Source organism: Chlamydotis macqueenii, chromosome 17 (assembly GCF_036417535.1).
Source record: "Chlamydotis macqueenii isolate bChlMac1 chromosome 17, bChlMac1.mat, whole genome shotgun sequence".
Taxonomy (NCBI): domain Eukaryota; kingdom Metazoa; phylum Chordata; class Aves; order Otidiformes; family Otididae; genus Chlamydotis; species Chlamydotis macqueenii.
The window spans coordinates 14,664,811-14,680,987 of NC_141572.1; the positions used below are offsets into that span (position 1 = coordinate 14,664,811).

A 16,177-nucleotide genomic window follows, 5' to 3' on the forward strand; every position below is an offset into this window, starting at 1 on the left:
GGGGAAAGAGGAGAAGAGCCAGGCGGTTACCGGCAGGCCGTTCCTGTCCATGCCATCGCTGGCTCAGGGCCGGGGTGCCAACCCCCAGTGCCCAGCGCTCGCCGTGAGCCCAGGGCCGTACGTGTGGCCCCGCAGCAGCACCGTGAGGTGGCACGGCCGCCACCTTGGCCGCACCGGGCGAGAGCCTCGTCCAAAACGTCCCCCCAGCCGAGACGGGTGCTCCTGCAAAAGCCCCGCGAGCTGGGGACAAGGCATCCCCATGAAAGTCACCTGAGAGGACACCACTGTTACCCCCCAGCGAGGCCACGCTCACCAAAACCCTGCACCGACCCCACAGCGAGCCACCCCACCGCGGGACACCCCTTCCCGACCTCCAAACTGGGCCCTAAAACCCCACAAATCCGCAAAAAACCGAGCGCTACCCTGCTCCTCGCCCCAGCGGGAGGGTGGCCATGAGCAGGCCTGAGGGCTGCGCGCAGGCCGCAGTCAGGAAATGTGTGTGGGGGGCTGTTTTGGGGAAAAAAAACCAGGATTTAGGGGAAAGGTGGGGGGGGATAACACCATCGATGCTGGGCCACCAACCCCCTGGATAGGTGGAGCACGCCCGGGGTGCCAGCGGTGCCAGGATTGGCCGTGGCAGCCTTAGTTTCTACATGCACGGCTGTATCTCAGCCAAAAGCCCCCAATAACCTCTCCTTCACCCCAACCCCCCCCTGCCCCGGCCTCTTGCTGGAGGAAGGTGGCAGAGGGACAGCAAGGCCCCCCAAACGCTTTGCAGGTGACCTGCTCCAGCCTCCCAGCTCAGGGCACCACCATGAGGCACCTACTGCCTCTCTGGGCAACCTTCTGCCAGCGCTTGGCCACCTTCACGGCAAAGCAGAGTTTCTTGATGTTCAGAACTTCCTGGGTTTCAGTTTTTGCCCATCGCCACGTGTCCCGGTGCTGGGCACCATCTTCCCACCCTCCCTTTAGGTATTTACACCCACTGGTAACATCCCCCCGAACCTCGCCTTCTCCCTTTCCTCCTCAGAGAGATGTCCCTGCCACGGTGCCCAGGGGTTGTGGCTCCTGGAGCAGGAACCAGGCTCTGGCCCTTCTGCTCCACCTCCCAGCAGATGTACCTACGCGCCCGGCGCAGGATGAGGGGCCAGGAGCGAACAGACAACACACGCCAGCTGGAAAGCGTCACCTCCTTTAATTAAAAATAAAAATACAAGCAAAGTACGGCCCACCACGCGGATGCTGGTGGGCAGCTGGGGCTGGGCAGAGGACGAGCTGCCCTCTGCTGCGGGCTCCTCTCCGCCAAAGCCCCGCGCTTTGTGCTGCCCCTCCGAAACATGCCGCAGCGCCCCGCCGTGCCGGGCAGCTCTGGGGAGCTCCCGCTCTGCCACGGGGGCTCGGCTCCTCCGCCCAGGGCTGTGCAAATTCACGAGGAGCAATCCCGGAGGGACCTGCGAGAGCCCAGAGCTCTCCCTGGCCTCCTCTTCCTCGCTCGCCACCCCCGCAGGTCAGGAAGCGGAGGTGGCACCAGCGTGAAGAGGAAGGACACCGATCCCGCGGCCCAGGACAGGACAGGCAGCGGCACCGGCGGAGGGAGCCGAGGGAAGACATGGCCGGAAGCGTATTTGCAGACGGGAGATGTTTTAGTTCAGCGTTTCTGTCCCAGGAGCGAAGCTGAGGGTTTTTCACCCAAACGCGATGGTGTCTGCAGGGCCCGGCCATCCAGCCGCCCCCACTGGCGGCCCCTGGCCCTGTCACGCTCGCCGTGCCTTTTTGTTTTTCTTTTTCTCCTCTTTGACAGCCGTGTCGTGAGCTTTCCTCTTCGCAGCGAGCTTGTTCGCCTGCGGAGAAACCGAGAGCCCCAGTCAGACCAGTCTGCAGACGCCTCGGTCCCACCAAAGCCCCTGCTGTACGTGGGGGGGGACCCATCTGCTGCTGGCCCCGGGCCGGGCGCGGGGCAGAGAGCGCAGGCCACGGCCTCGAGGGAGCACGGGGAGCTGTACCCAGCGCGGGTCGAGAGCCCGCAGCCCAGCAATGCCGGGGAAGAGGCCAGCGGAGCCTCACCCACACCCCCCTTCGCTCAACGCCCTCCCCAGGTATGGAGGGGAGCGGAAGGAGCCGCCCGGAGCCGGCACGGTATGGGAAGCAGAGGCTGCTCCCTCTCCCCCCAGATCCAGCTTTAGCCGCGAGCCCATTTGGGAAGAGCGAGGGTTCTTGGCCCGCAGCAGCCCTATGCTCGTACCTCTCGGACTTTGCGCTTCTTGCCAAACATGATCTTCTTGTAGAGGTATTTCTCCCTTTTCTTCATCATCATGATGGCCAGGCGCTTCTCCTCGCTTTGCTGCTCCTGCTCCAGGCGCTGCTTGTCCTCCAGCCGCAGCTTGCCAGCGGTCACCTTCACGGGAAGCCCCTGCGGGGAGCCGGAGAGCTCAGGACCGCGGGAACCCACCACCCTTCCCTAGGGAGAGACGTTTCCACGCCGTTCCCCGGGGGACACGGAAGCCGCACCACCCTCCGGAGCTGGCGGCAGGGCCCGAGCACGAATGGGAGCTGCAGCTCACGGACGTGGGTCCAGCGCGGTGGCTGCCACAGGAGCGGCACAGCGGCGCCAGGACAGGGACAGAGCTCAGAGCTGCCGCCTCCTGCGGCTCCCGCCCCGCCGCCGGGCACTGTACCTTGTTGCTCTGAGTCTTCTGCTCTTCCATCTTCTTTAATTTCATCTCCTCTTCCTTTTCAGACTCATCTTCCTCCTCCTCTTCTTTCTCATTGTCGTCGTCCTCTTCCTCCTCTTCTTCATCCTCCTCCTCGCTCTCTTCATCTGCAGAGAGACCACTGTTACCAACGCCGGCCCCGGAGCCGAGGCAGGAACGCCGCCCGGCTCCTCAACTCCTCCGCCCTCGGAGCCTGGCGTCACCTGGGTTCTCGCCCCTCTGCATGGCCAGCAGCTTCAGCTTCTCGGGAGGGACGTAGTCTCCTTCCTGCTCCGTCACGAAGGGCGAGAGGTGCGGGGGCAGCAGCACGCCGGGGAAATAGTCGGCAACGGGGAGGCACAGCTTGGCGTTGACGGAGTCAAAGACCCACTGAGGCTGCAGGTAGTACCTGTGGGGCAGAGGGACGCGGGTCAGACTCCTTCCTCCCCCCTCAGGCTGCAAGGGAAGCAGAGGGAGCGTGGGACAGTCCAAGGACACGGCCCAGGCGGCCGTTTTGGGGACAGGCCGCCGGCCTCACCCACCTGCCAACAACTTGCTGCGTCACCCGGGGCCGGTCAACAATCTGGTGGGTGATGGAGGGGTCGCTCACGTCGTAGGTGGCGCCTATGCACAGGGACTTGTCCCAGGAGACCTGGCCACCAAAGCACCTGCCAGCAAAAGCCACCCAGGAGTCAGGCGGGCAGGAGGGGCCCTCGGGGTCACCTCGCCCGGCGACGTCAGGCGGATTGGCCTCCGAAGTCCCGACAGGGGGAGGCACGGGCCTGCCCACCGCGTACCGGATGATGAAGGCCAGCGGCTCTCGAGGAACCTCCCTGTTGAGGAAGAAGCGCAACCCTTCGAACAGCTTTTTGTGCTTCTCCAGCGCCTCCTGCTCCTTCCTCCTCGCGTCCATCTGCTCCGCGGTCTCCTGCTCAGAGCAAAGCACTCAGCCTCCCCCCCAGGAACCGCCCCTGCCGAGCCCCTCTCTGCAAGGGGGGCTCTGGGCTGCTGCGCCCACCCTCCCGCCAGTCCCTCCCAGTGCCGCACCAGCCCGGCCTGAAGACGTGCCCCAAGGATCACCCAAGGCCAAGAGAGCCCCCTGACACCGGGCTCTTACCCCCTCCACTGGAAACTCGTCCATCTCCACCTCGTCCTCGTGGGCCGGTGCCACCACGCGGGCCAGGCTGGCGCTCAGAGCCGAGAGTTTCTGCAGCGGGAGGAGACGGAGAAGGCGTCACGCCCAACCGCTGCTTTGGGGGTGCGCAAAGGGGCAGCCCCACGGAGGAAGAGGAAGGGGATTTCTCAGAGCAGGAGGTCAAAAGGTCTCCTGCCAGGACCAGACAGACATTCAGCACGAGGGAGCAGGGAGTTTGGGGCCTCTCTCTGCCACGCAGGGTTCTCTGCTCCTCGGCCCTCGCATGCCACGCGCCCCGCGCCAGGAGTGGGGGGCCCTGCGGTCAGGACACCAAGGCCACGCAGGGTCCTCCCGCGAGCTGGGGTGCCGGCAGCATCCCTCACCTCCAGGTAGCTCTCCGAATCCATGGCGTACTCCTTGCCCTCCGTGGGCTTCAGCTCGACATCCGCCTGGCTGTCGATCTGGGGAGAAAGAGAGAGGTAGGGAGGCAGCTCCCAATCCCAGAGCCCCTAAACAACCCCCCCACTCTGCCACCCCAACCCTCCAACACATCCTCGCTTCCCACCACCCACAGCGGGGGCCCCCCCAGGCGCAGGCCAGCGCGGCGCGTCCCCGGGGGCAGGCAGCGGCCTCACCTTGGGGGGGTAATGCAGGTTGAGGGAGTGGTAGAGGCGGAAGTTGACGAAGCCCAGCAGGGTAGTGTAAAATTCGGTGAAGGTGGCCATCACGCGGTAATCCACGTCCGTGGGGTGCTGCAGGCACACAGGAGGGATGAGGACAGGAGGAGGAAGGACCAGAACCCCCACCCGCACAGGGAGCATCTCATCCCATCATGGATGGGGACCTTGGTGGCTTGGTCCAGGGACTCTGCTCCTCAGGGCAAGGAGCCAAAACCCGGCAGGGACCCAGCCAGCCCCCAGCGGCCAGAACTCGTGGGAGCGAGGAGCGGTGCTGGCCGGGAAGGACGCGGGTTGGCCGAGGAGACGCTGCGGCGGCAGCGCCGGGGAGGTGAGCTCCAGCACGGGATGTACCAAAGGCCACAAAGTCAATTACGCCAAGCCCCAGAAAAATCAAAACGAGAGGGCGCTGCCGTGATGGCGAACTCCTGCACGCCAAGGATCTCAGCAAGGTGCAGCATGGCTGCGCGACCTGTCCTGGCACGGTGGCACCCACGGCTCTCCCCACATGCCCGCGCCGTGCAGGGGACGCGGCAGAACCACCCTGGCAGGGGGTGCGGGGTCCGACTCTGCTCTTCCCTCGGTGCCACCAGCCTCATTCCTGTAGGTTAATCTTTAATTGCTGATTAAGGCACGTTTTAATGATTGACAAGAGGAAATAAGGAACCGGGGAGACTGGTACAGCCAGGCACGGGCACGCAGGGACAGCCATCCTGGGGGCAGAAGCAGGCTGTGTCCCCACGTGCCTCCCCGGCCAAGCCCCGCCGCCTCCCACCCCAGGCATCGCTGGGACAAGGAGGAGACCTCCCAGAGCACGTTCCCTCCCTCCTGGATCCTCTCCTCTCTCACTGCCACCCAATTCACCAGCTCTGTTGGCAAGATTCACCCTCTACCAGCTCTCCTTCCAAGAAAAACAACGCAGGCTGGGCACAGCCCGCTCGGCCTCCGTGGCGCCAGAGCCACGGGCCGGTCCCTCAGCCCTCCCCCGGGCGTGCGGAAGGGAGCGGCGAGGCAGCGCGGGGCCTGCCGCCCTCTGCCCAGGTACTCACGTCGTGGGCAAAGGTGTAAGGGGTGATCCAGGTGACCGGCTGCCCCAGCACCTCGGCCTGGTAGTAGATGCCCTTGATGGAGAGGAAGACCTGGCAGGGAACAGCGCGAAGGCTCAGGGGGAGGAAGGCCACGGGTGCTGCCTTGTCCCCGTCCTCGTTAACCCTTCCCCTGTCAGCGGGTTTGTCACAGCCCGGCAGGACCCGTTCCCCAAGCCCACGGCCCCCGCCTCCACGGCCCCCCCGGGGCAGGGAAGGGCCGGGCCCCGTCCCTTCGCGCAGCGCCCACCTTGCGCAGGGAGCGGGAGGCGATGACGTAGTTGAGGAACTCCACGGCCAGGCGCCGGCAGAGCTGGACGGTCTGGACGTGGCACTTGCCCGTCCGTGGGAAGGTAGAGAAGAGGAAGCACATGGAGAGGGCATCGTCCAGGTCTCGCAGTGCATCTACGAAGGTTGGGTACCTGTGCCCAGGAGGGAGGAGAAGAGGGGATCACGCCCAGTCCCAGCGCCCACCGAAAGCTGCTGGGGCTGGCAGAGACCTCGCGTCAGAAAGGACCGCGCACCGCGGAGCATCCGTGTCCTGCACGTCCCCCCAAAGCCGGTGCCCGACAGGGACGGGGTGTCCCTCCTGCGCACCAGGAGCCCGCAGCCGCACAGCTCCCGGGATTCAGGGCTCTGCGGGGAGCCAGGAACCCCCCCGATTACAGGGGGGGTGCGAGCAGGTTTCAGGGCACCCGCAGGCACTGGGTGGGGGGGAATCCCAGCCCGGACCCACCGAGGACACGGCGCTCCTCGGGCAGAAGGACGAGGCGCAGGTGAGAGCCGTGGGGCTCAAATGCCGCAGCTGGAGGGAGACCGCACGGCCTCACAGCTCAAGCGGCAGCGCGGCCACTGAGCACCCAGATCCTCTCCCCCGCTGAGCACACAGCTTGTCGGGGGGGTGTTTCTCTGTCCCCTCTCCGTGCTGGCACGGTGAGGTCCCAGGCATCACTGGGACAAGGAGGAGACCTCCCAGAGCACGTTCCCTCCCTCCTGGATCCTCTCTTCTCTCACTGCCGCCAAATTCACCAGCTCTGTTGGCAAGATTCACCCGCTACCAGCTCTCCGTCCAAGAAAAATGTTGCTCAGGGAGAGAAGAAGAGTTTTCAGCATCTTCCTGGACATCCTGGAGCCATCTGGGCCAGCCAGGCACTCCCTGCTCGCTCGTGCTTTGCTACAGACAGTGCGCAGCACACCACGGCCTTCTCCTTCAGCCCAGAAACACCAGTTCCCACCAAAACCCCCAGAATACATAGAAGAGGGGGATTCCAGGAGAGGAAGGGACACGGTGAAGGCTCCAGAGGCCCAGGTGGTGGCCGGGGAGGCTCCTCCCAAAAGAGGAGGGCTCTGCTGGGACCCAACCGGGGCTCACCTCTCCTTCACGATGTGGTCGAGCTTGTAGCTGGGCTTGTTGTCCTTCAGCCGGTCTACGGTGCTCCACTCGCTCTTCCCGTACGCCTTGCGGAGCTTCCGGACAAACACCTGTGGGGAGAGGGGGAGCCAGGGGCTCTGGGGGGACAGGGCGAGGCCGAGCAGCCCCGCAGGCACCGCCCCAGGGTCTCGTGCAGGACAAGTACCTTATATTCCCGGAACTTGTTGACGATGGGCTCGTGAAGGAGGAATTTGATATCCTTGAGGAGGTAGAAGGTCCTGGCCGCGGTGGAGCCTTTGTTCACCTTCTTCTTGTGCTTGGGCTCATGGGGGTAAATCCCCTTCAGGATGCAGAGGCGCCTGGCAACAGCAATGAGGGTGAGACACGCAGCACCCGGGGAGAACGACAGAAGGGTGGGAAGGGACCTTCAAAGCCCACCCAGCCCAACCCCCTGCCAGGAGCAGGGACATCTCCAACCAGATCAGGTTGCTCACAGCCCCGGCCAACCTGGCCTGGAACGTTTCCAGGGATGGGGCTTCCACCGCCTCTCTGGGCAACCTGGGCCAGTGCTCCACCACCCTCAGTGTAAAACATCTCTTCCTGATGTCCAGTCTGAATCTGCCTCCCTCTATTTTAAAACCATCACCCCTCGTCCTGTCACACCAGGCCCTGCTGAACAGTCTCTCCCGATCTTTCCTGCAGCCCCCTTTGGGCACTGGGAGCCGCTCTCAGGTCTCCCCGGAGCCTCCTCTTCTCCAGGCTGAGCAGCCCCAGCTCTCTCAGCCTGGCCTCACAGCAGAGCTGCTCCAGCCCTCTCATCATCTGCGTGGCCTCCTCTGGACCCTCTCCAACAGCTCCACGTCCTTCTGCTGTTGGGGGCTCCAGAGCTGGACGCAGCGCTGCAGGGGGGTCTCCCCAGAGCGGAGCAGAGGGGCAGAATCCCCTCCCTCGCCCTGCTGCCCACGCTGCTGGGGATGCAGCCCAGGATGCCGTTGGTTTCTGGGCCGCAAGCGCACGTTGCCGGCTCGTGTTGAGCTTCTCGTCCACCATCACTGCCAAGTCCTTCTCCTCAGGGCTGCTCTCCATCCATTCCCCCCCAGCCTGGATTTGTGCCTGGGATTGCCCTGACCCCTGTGCAGGACCTTGCCCTTGGCCTGGCTGAACCCAAAAGGTTCCTGTACCAAAAGCTGAACGGCCCAGCGCCCCTTCCCTCCGGTGCTGCCACCCCTCGGGGTGTGGGGAACCCCCAAAACTCATCAGCCTGAACCCCTGGGACACGCAGGACAGTGACCCCGCTGCCTACAGAACAGGCCACCCCAGGCGCCCACCGTGGGCTCGATCCCCTGCTGCACCCCCGGGTGCGAGCCAGGGCGCGGGGGTCCCGGGGGGGGGGGGGGTCTGGGGGTCCCAGGGTGGGGTTTGAGGGTCCCGAGGCTCGGCGGCGGGCGCACCTGAAGTCGGGCAGGCTCAGCTGCAGCTTCTTCCGCGCCCTGTTGCGGGTGATGTAGTTGGTGGCGGAGCCCCGCTCGTACTGGGGAGAGACCGGGGCGTTACGGGGGGGGGGGGCGGCTCGGCACCGGGGAGGCGAGGGGGGTCCCGAGGCCGGGGCGAGGAGGGGGGCAGCACTGGGGCTCCCGGGGCTGGAGGGGGGAGGAGAAACGGGAACCGGCGGGGGGGTGCATGGGGCCGGCGGGCACGGGCGGCTGTGGGCTGGGGGGAGACCGAGGACGCGTCACGGCGGGGACGGGCACCGGTACCGGGGGGGGGTGGAGGGGGCACTACCCGGGCGGGAACTGGCACCCGGCGGGGGGGCACCGGTACCGGAGGGGGGGACAGGACACGGGCGGGCACCGGCACCGCAGGGCAGGGGTGAGCACTGGTTTTGTACCGGGTCTGGGGGGAACACCGGAGGCGGGGGGATCCTGGGCACGGGAAGGGACCGGGGGGGAGCGCGGGCACGGGCACCGGGGAGCGTGAACGCGGCCACGGGACGGGGGGACGGGGCACGGGGCGGGGGTTATCCGGTACCTTCTTCTTCTCCAGGCCGCCCATGGCCCCGCCGCTGCCGCCGCCGCCCGCGTGCTCCCGGCGCGCCGCAGGCCCCCGGGCCGCCCCCGCCCTGCCTGCCCCCGGGACCGCGGCCCGCGGGGCTCAGGGGGACAGAGCGGGCAAGGTGGGCAGGGTGGGTAGAGCGGGAGGAGCGAGCAGGACGGACAGCGCGGGCACGGCGAGCGGACGGGGAGGCCGGGTTCGGTCAGGCGCACCGCGGGCAGCCCGCGCGGCCTGGCAGGAAGGGAGCCCTGCGGCGCGGTGCATGCTGGGATGCTGCGGGGCGGCGCGGGGCATGCCGGGATGTAGCGGGGCAATGGCGGCGCGGGGCCCAGCGAGGCGGGGGTCCGGGTGTCCGGTCACCCCCGGCCCAGGGCATCGCCCCCGGGGGTCCCCGCCCTCAGGGCTCCGGCCGCCGGCCGTGGGGCGAGCGCGGAGCTGTTCCCGGGGGAAAGGCCCGGCGGGGTCGGCTTCCCCCATCCCGAGCTCCGGAGGCCCCTGGCCGCCCCGCGCCCGCCCCTCGCTCCCCAGCGGCTCCCCCCGGCCCCGGCCCCGGCCCCGGCCCCGGTCTCGGTCTCGGTCGCAGCCCCGCGTGGCCGCTCGTTGCCAGCCCGGTCCCGGGGCTGGGCTGTGTGGGCTCGGCCCTGACCCGCGCTGGGTCTCAGCTCCTGGTTTGGGGGGGCCTGGGACCCCCAGCCGGAGCGGGATGTCCCGCTGACCTCGGCGGCGGGAGGGGGCGGGTCACCCGTGGGTGCCCCCGGGGAGGGTCCCCGCCACGGCCCGGGGGGTGACAGACACCGGAGCCCTGCCCTCAGCCTCTGCCAGCCGCGGGGGTTGCGTGGGGGGCCGGAGGGGGGGTCCCCAGGCTCGTCACCCCCTTCCGGGCCTGGGTGCCCCTGGGCAGGCAGAGACCTGAGCCCCGGCAGCGCCCGGGACCCTCCTCCCCTCGGCCGGAGTGATTTGGCTTTTGGGGTCCAGCACCCCTGACCCCCCCGTTTGCCACACTGGGCTGATTTATCCTTTCCCTGTTCAATACAAATCCCGTTCCAGGCAAACAGCGGCGTTACGGCTCTCGAAGGCTGCGGGGACAGAGGGCGCAGGGTTGTTGTTTCCGTCCCTTTCCCTTTATTTTATTTTTTGGCTGACCTTGACCCGAACGCCGGCAGTTTGGGTCTCGCCGCCCTGGCCGCGGCGCGGAGGGCAGGGAGACCTTGGTGCTCGCGGGGCGCGTGCCGGCTCAGGGACTCTCTGCCCCGCGCGGGGCGGCCCCCTTCCCTTTCCTTCGCCTCCTGCCAAAGTCCTTTCCCTTTTCTGCTGACTCGGCCCCGGGGTGCGGAAACGGCCTCTCGCGACGCCTTCCCGTCCCCGGCAGCGTCCCGGCTCGGCTTGCCTCGGCCCGGTTCTGCCTGCCTCCACCTCCGCCGCACTGCACCGCGCCGTCCCGCGGCACCCACCGCCCCGCGGCACCCACCGCCCCGCTCCGGCATGTGGCTGCTGCTCGTCCTGCTGCAGGCTGCGGTCCTGCCTGCCCGGCTCTGCGGTGAGTACGGCAGCCGAGCGCAGCCGGGTCTGGCCCGCGCGGGACCGTGCCCGCAGCGGGTCCCCGAGCCGCCTGTGGTGGCTGAGAGCTCCCCGAGGAGCGGGGCTGGGGGGCACGGGCACCGTCCCGCACTCCAGCCCCGTGCCCCGGCCCCTCGGGGGACGTTCGCTTCGTGAAACCCCTCCGATGATGAGTTTTCCGAGGGCTGAGCTCTTCCCAGTGCCCGCTGGGCTGGAGCCTAATCCCTGTGCCCCCTTCCCCTCCCTAAAACCCAGCGCCGTCCTGGCTCACCCCTGTGCCCACAGCTGCCCCCCGGGACCCCCAGCACCCTGCCAGCCCCCCGGGCTTTGGGCTCTCCTCTCTGATTTGGTTTCTTCCTCATTTTTTTTGTGAGGGAGACTTGAGGTTTTGGGACTTTGAGGGAGGAACGGGGGGCACGGCAGGGTTGGGGGGCCGGGTCTCCGTCGATGCCGATGCCATGGGGCCGCTGCTTGCGGTGGGCTCAGCCCCCCTCACCCTCCGCTCCCTCTCCGCGGGGCCGTGGCGGGGTAGAGGCCCCGGGAGAGGCGGCAGCGGTGCGGGCACTGAGCGCCCGGCTGCTGGGGCTGGCGGCGGAGCCGGCGCGGGACCCCGACCCCAGCGTCTACCTGGCCCTTCGCCTGGCCGGCGACCACGACCTGCGCGAGGAGCGGCGGTACCTGGCGCGGCTGCAGGACGCCTTCCAGCACCGCTATGGCCGGTGGGTCACTGGGGGGGGACGCCGGGACCCCCCACCTGTCCCCCGTCCCCCAGCGCACTGACGCCAAATCCTCCGCAGGAGCGTGCAGGCGGCCGTCCAACATGGCGCCGCGCCCCACGGCCACCCACAGCCCGACGCCGCGGCCGCCGAGCGCAGCCCGTACGTCTGCGGTGTCCCCCGGGGACGGTCCCCTCCGCCGGTGGGGTGACGGCCCCCCGGCGCGGCACGGCGCGGGGGCTCCAGGAGAGCTGACGCGCGCTGGCTTGCAGGAGCGTTGAGGCGAAGTGGCCGGAGACGGGGCGGCTGGCGCTGTACCTGCTGGGGCTGCGGGCCACCTGTCCCCCGCCGGATCCCGGTCCGCAGCGCTCGCTGGTGACGTGGCTGAAGTATCACCTGGAGGAGGACTGGGCAGGTGCCGCTGTCCCCGCGGGGCGCCCGCAGCGAGCGCCCACCCGCGTGTCCGGCCACGGGGCCGCCCGCTGACGTTGCGCCTCGTCCCCAGGCTCCCGGCGGCACGGCCACCCCCTCACCAGTTACTACCAGTACAGCCTGGGCGTGCTGGCGCTGTGCGCGCACCGCAAGCGGGTGCGGGAGGAGGTGATCCGCAGGCTCCTGGCGGCCGAGCAGCACGGCAGGTTGGGGCACGCCGGGGGCAGCGCCACAGGTGAGGGGACAGGCGGGGCGGCGGCACCTCGAGGCGGGCACGTGGTGCCCGGGGTGACGCCGCGTCCCCGCAGACACGGAGGCGGTGGCGGCGCTGGCCTTCGCCTGCCTGGCGCGGGAGCAGCTGGTGGGCTCCAGGCTGGCGGCGGAGCTGCGGGCGGCCGCGCGCGGGGCGAGGAGGAGGATGGTGGAGGCGCAGAGCCCGGACGGCTTCTTCGGCAACGTCTACAGCACCCCGTGGGCCATGCAGGTGGGGGTCCCGCGCGGGGGGCGGCCGGGGGGGGCCTGGGTGCGGGCACGGCGGGGAGCGGGGCTGCAGGGGTGCGTGTGGGTGCGGGCAGGGGTGGGACTTTGGGACACTGGGGCGGGGGCTGGGCAGGCCGGCGATGCTCACCTACCACCTTCCTCCCTCCCGCTCCCAGCTCTTCATCGCCACCAACGCGTGCCAGACGCAGCCGGCGTACGGCCGGGCCATGGCCGCGCTGCTGGAGAACCTGGACGCCTTCAGCACCGCCGCCACCATGGCCCAGGCGCTGCCGGTCCTGCATGGCCGCTCGTACCTGGACGTGGCCTCCGTGCGCTGCCAGGAGGAACTGGGTAGGAGCTGGGGCGATGTGGGGAGACGGGGGGGGAGCTGGGATGGGGTTGGCGCGGGCGCCACCGCGGCGGTGGCTTGGTTCCCGTCAGCGCCAGGGCGGCGGCGTCCTTCCCGCAGACACGCTGACGCCCCTCGGCCCCGAGCCGCTGGCCGCGATGCCGGGGAACGTGACGGTGCGGCTGGTGGTGGAGTGTCCCGAGCCGCGGTGTCCCCAGCGCCGGCTCTACGACCAGCCGGTGTCCGCGCCCGCCGGCGCCTCCCTCCTGGACGTGCTGAGCGTGGCTGCTGCGCGGGGACCCCACAACTTCACGTACGTGGGTGCGGGGACCCTGTGGGGTCCCTGGCTGTCACACCCCGCGTGGCCACGTGCCCCGCGCCCATGCCACGGGCTCACTCTGCTCCCCAGCGCCCGCGGCGCCGGGGCCGGACCCTCACCCCGCTCTCCCCCCACAGCTTTGACACCCGGGACACCCCCCAGGGCCCCTTTCTGACGGAGGTGCTGGGGCTGGAGGCCCGGGCGCAGAAGCGGCTCTACTGGCAGCTGCTCTCCGCCCCCAACAGCAGCCTGCAGATGGGTGAGTGGTGGCTGGGGGGGCCCGGGCAGCCCCCGCGGCCGCTCCTCCACCTCGCCGTCCCTCTGTCCGCAGGCGTCGCCGACTACAGACCCGGCGACGGGGAGACCCTCATCCTGCGCCTCAGCGAGTGGTAGAGGGAGCAGGGCCGGGGGGCGATGGCAATGAAACGCCCGCCGCGGGCGCAGAACCTTCCGGCTCCCTGCCTCCTGCTTTCCTCGCGCCCCCTGCGCCGGCACCCCAAATCCAGCCGGGGAGGAGGGGGGGCGCACACGACGCCCTGTGTCCTACGGGCAGGGTGGGACGGGAGCGCCCGGCTGGGGCTGGGGCAGGCAGCCGCTGGTTGTGGGGGTCCCAGAGCAGACGGTTTTTGGGAGCCCGCGCCGGCGCTGCCCACCCCCCACAAGCTGCCAGCCGGGGCCGTCCTCCTCTGAAAATTCTCGGGGGATCCTCCCCACCCAGCCCCCACCTGCCCGCGGCGGCCCCAGCACGGCGCGCAGCCCCGGCCGAACCCCCGGGGCCGCATCCCAAACCGGCGTGAAACCCCCGCCCCGGGATGTAACGCAGCCCCCCAAAGCAGGCGGGGGCGGGCGGGGTCCGGGGCGGGGGGCGCGGCGATGGCGCCCAGCGGGACTCAGCCGGGGGCCGCGGAGGCCGCCGGTGCTGCGGCTCCGGTCGGGCGGGGCGTCCCCGCCGCTTCCCGGCCGGATCCCCGGGCGGGGCACCCCCGCAACGCCCCCCCCCGCACCCCCGCAACGCCCCCCCCCGCACCCCCGCGGCCGTGACGCGGGGAGGAGCCTCCCCCCCCCGCTATCGCCAATCCTGCCGTGGCCGCCGCCGCTGCCTCCCCCGCACACGGCAGCGGGGCCGCGGGGCCGAGCCTCGCCACCGCCCCCGGGCTGGGTGACGCCCCCGGGGGTCCGCTACCGGCAGCGCCGCCGCAGCCCCCCCGGGAGGGGCGGGGCGGGGCGGGGCGGCGGAGGGGAGCGCGGCCGGCGCCCATGTGCCCGCGGGCCCGGCGGGGCGGCGAAGCGGCGATGATGATGATGATGATGATGATGGCGATGGCGATGGCCGGCGAGGGGACGCTCCGGCCCTGGAAACCCGACCCGGGGCAGGCGCGGGGGGGCCGGCCGCCCCCCGCCCCGGGCCCGTCGCTGCCGCTGACCCTCACGGTCCTGGCCTGGCTGGGCACCGGCACCACCGTGGCCGGTCTCAACAAATGGATCTTCGCCGCCCACGGCTTCCGCTACCCGCTGCTGCTGTCGGCCCTGCACATGCTGTCGGGGGCGGCCGTGGGGTACCCGCTGGGCTGGGCGCGGGGGCCGCCGCCCCCGGCCCCCCGGCCCCGCGCCAGGATCTACCTGCTCAGCCTGACCTTCTGCGCCAGCGTGGCCTTGGGCAACCTGGGCCTGAGCTACGCGCAGCTGGACGTGGCGCAGGCGGTGGCGGCCACCACGCCGCTGGTCACCCTGCTGCTGTCGGGGCTGCTGGGGGGCCGGCGGCACCACCCCGTGCAGTACGCGGCCGTGGGGCCCGTCTGCGCCGGGGCGGCCTGCAGCATCGCCGGCGGCCTCCGCTGCCAGCAGCCCGGCTGCGGCTTCCTCCTGGCCGCCGCCGTCCTCCGCGCCCTCAAGTCCATCCAGCAAGGTGAGTGCCGCCCGCCCGTCCCCGGCGCCGCCCCGCTGCCGCCCCAGCGCCTCTCCGTTGTCGCCCCCGACCCTTGTGGCACTCTGGCCCCCCAGGGCCACCCCCGTGCCGTCCTAGCCACTGTGCCACCCGCTGCCCCCCTTCGCCCCGGTGCCACCCCAGGGCCCCTTTCGCCCCGGTGCCACCCCAATTCCGTTGCCGCCCTGTCCCTGGTGCCACCCCAGTGCCACCCTCGCCCACTTGGCCGTCCCCCCTTGGGGCTGTGCCGCTGTCCTCGCCCCGAGGTGACGCTGGTGATGAGCAAACCCCGCCGTGGTGGCCCACAGGCACCACTGGCTCCCAGTGACACCGTCCCACATCCTGGGCCCTGGTGGGGGGAGGGGGCACCCAGGCCACCCCGTCCCAATCCTTGTGCTGTGGCCACCCAAGGGACGCCACCGTCCCACACCCACGCCGGTCCCCTTGTCACCTGTGGGACACGGAGGGTGGCCCTGGGGAGGCTGGGAGCAGCTCCGTGCCCCCCCATGCACACTTGTGCCTGGCAGCTGGCGCCGTTGTCCCCGCTGTCCCCGTGTGACTGGGGGGGGGACACATGGGGACGCAGAGGGGACAGGCCGCACGCCCAGAAACGTTGCTGCAAAATCCGTGGGGGAAAGAAACGGGGGGGAGGGGGGTGGAAGCCACATTTGCTCCAAAATGGGGTGGGGAAACCACCCCATCCAACCCTGCGGGACCCCGGGCCCCCCAACCCGGGCACCCCCAGCGCTGCCCCCCTCCCGTTCCCCCTTCCCACTGCCATTTGGGGTTTCTCATCCTCCCGGGCGGGGCGCGGGGGGCCGGTGCCGGCGGGCGCCCCCGCGGGCGCCGGCTGTGGTTCGGGGTGTCCCGCTGACGCCCCCCTCGCCCCGCAGGCCTGCTGCTGCAGGAGGACCGGCTGGACGCCCTCTCCCTGCTCGGCCTGACCTCCCTGCCCAGCTTCTGCCTGCTCTTCGGGGCGGCCGTGGCGCTGGAGCTGCGCCCCTCCTGGGAAGCCGTCCTGCGCTACGACGGCAGCCTTTGGGCCTGTGTCCTGCTCAGCTGCCTGGGCTCCGTCCTCTACAACCTGGCCAGCTTCTGCGTCCTCTCCCTCACCTCCGCCCTCACCGTCCACGTCCTGGGCAACCTCACGGTGGTGGGCAACCTGCTGCTGTCCCGGCTCCTCTTCGGCAGCCACCTGAGCGGGCTCAGCTACCTGGGCATCGCGCTGACGCTGGCCGGGATGTTCATGTACCACCAGCCGGACCTCATCGCCGCGCGCTGGGCGGCACGGCCGGGCCGGGGACCCCCCAGGCGGGAGTAGGGTCCCGCCGGGGACGGGGGGCGGGCGGGAGGCCGGGGGCGAGCAGAGCGCTGCGGGGGCACGGGCCG

At 70.1% G+C, this 16,177-nt stretch overlaps 3 protein-coding genes across 3 annotated transcripts; 2 read left to right on the plus strand and 1 right to left on the minus strand.

Annotated features, from left to right (window-relative positions):
- Positions 1 to 1,176: 1,176 nt before the first annotated feature.
- On the minus strand, positions 1,177 to 9,203 carry PES1 (pescadillo ribosomal biogenesis factor 1). The gene is made up of 15 exons (XM_086761486.1): positions 8,988 to 9,203; positions 8,411 to 8,490; positions 7,165 to 7,318; positions 6,960 to 7,069; positions 5,838 to 6,009; positions 5,552 to 5,641; positions 4,461 to 4,577; positions 4,209 to 4,286; positions 3,808 to 3,897; positions 3,488 to 3,618; positions 3,233 to 3,358; positions 2,915 to 3,099; positions 2,676 to 2,818; positions 2,243 to 2,410; positions 1,177 to 1,841 (listed from the first exon to the last, which is right to left on the minus strand). Exons 1-15 carry the CDS (start codon positions 9,009 to 9,011, stop codon positions 1,755 to 1,757), a joined length of 1,755 nt encoding a protein of 584 aa, XP_086617612.1. The 5' UTR covers positions 9,012 to 9,203; the 3' UTR covers positions 1,177 to 1,754.
- Positions 9,204 to 10,467: 1,264 nt separating this feature from the next.
- On the plus strand, positions 10,468 to 13,315 carry TCN2 (transcobalamin 2). Its single transcript, XM_086761487.1, has 10 exons — positions 10,468 to 10,548; positions 11,101 to 11,287; positions 11,366 to 11,446; positions 11,557 to 11,699; positions 11,790 to 11,951; positions 12,025 to 12,200; positions 12,373 to 12,547; positions 12,666 to 12,858; positions 13,002 to 13,123; positions 13,196 to 13,315. Exons 1-10 carry the CDS (start codon positions 10,494 to 10,496, stop codon positions 13,255 to 13,257), a joined length of 1,356 nt encoding a protein of 451 aa, XP_086617613.1. The 5' UTR covers positions 10,468 to 10,493; the 3' UTR covers positions 13,258 to 13,315.
- An 806-nt stretch (positions 13,316 to 14,121) lies between these two features.
- Positions 14,122 to 16,119, plus strand: SLC35E4 (solute carrier family 35 member E4). Its single transcript, XM_086761648.1, has 2 exons — positions 14,122 to 14,770; positions 15,682 to 16,119. Exons 1-2 carry the CDS (start codon positions 14,122 to 14,124, stop codon positions 16,107 to 16,109), a joined length of 1,077 nt encoding a protein of 358 aa, XP_086617774.1. The 3' UTR covers positions 16,110 to 16,119.
- The last annotated feature ends 58 nt before the right edge of the window (positions 16,120 to 16,177 follow it).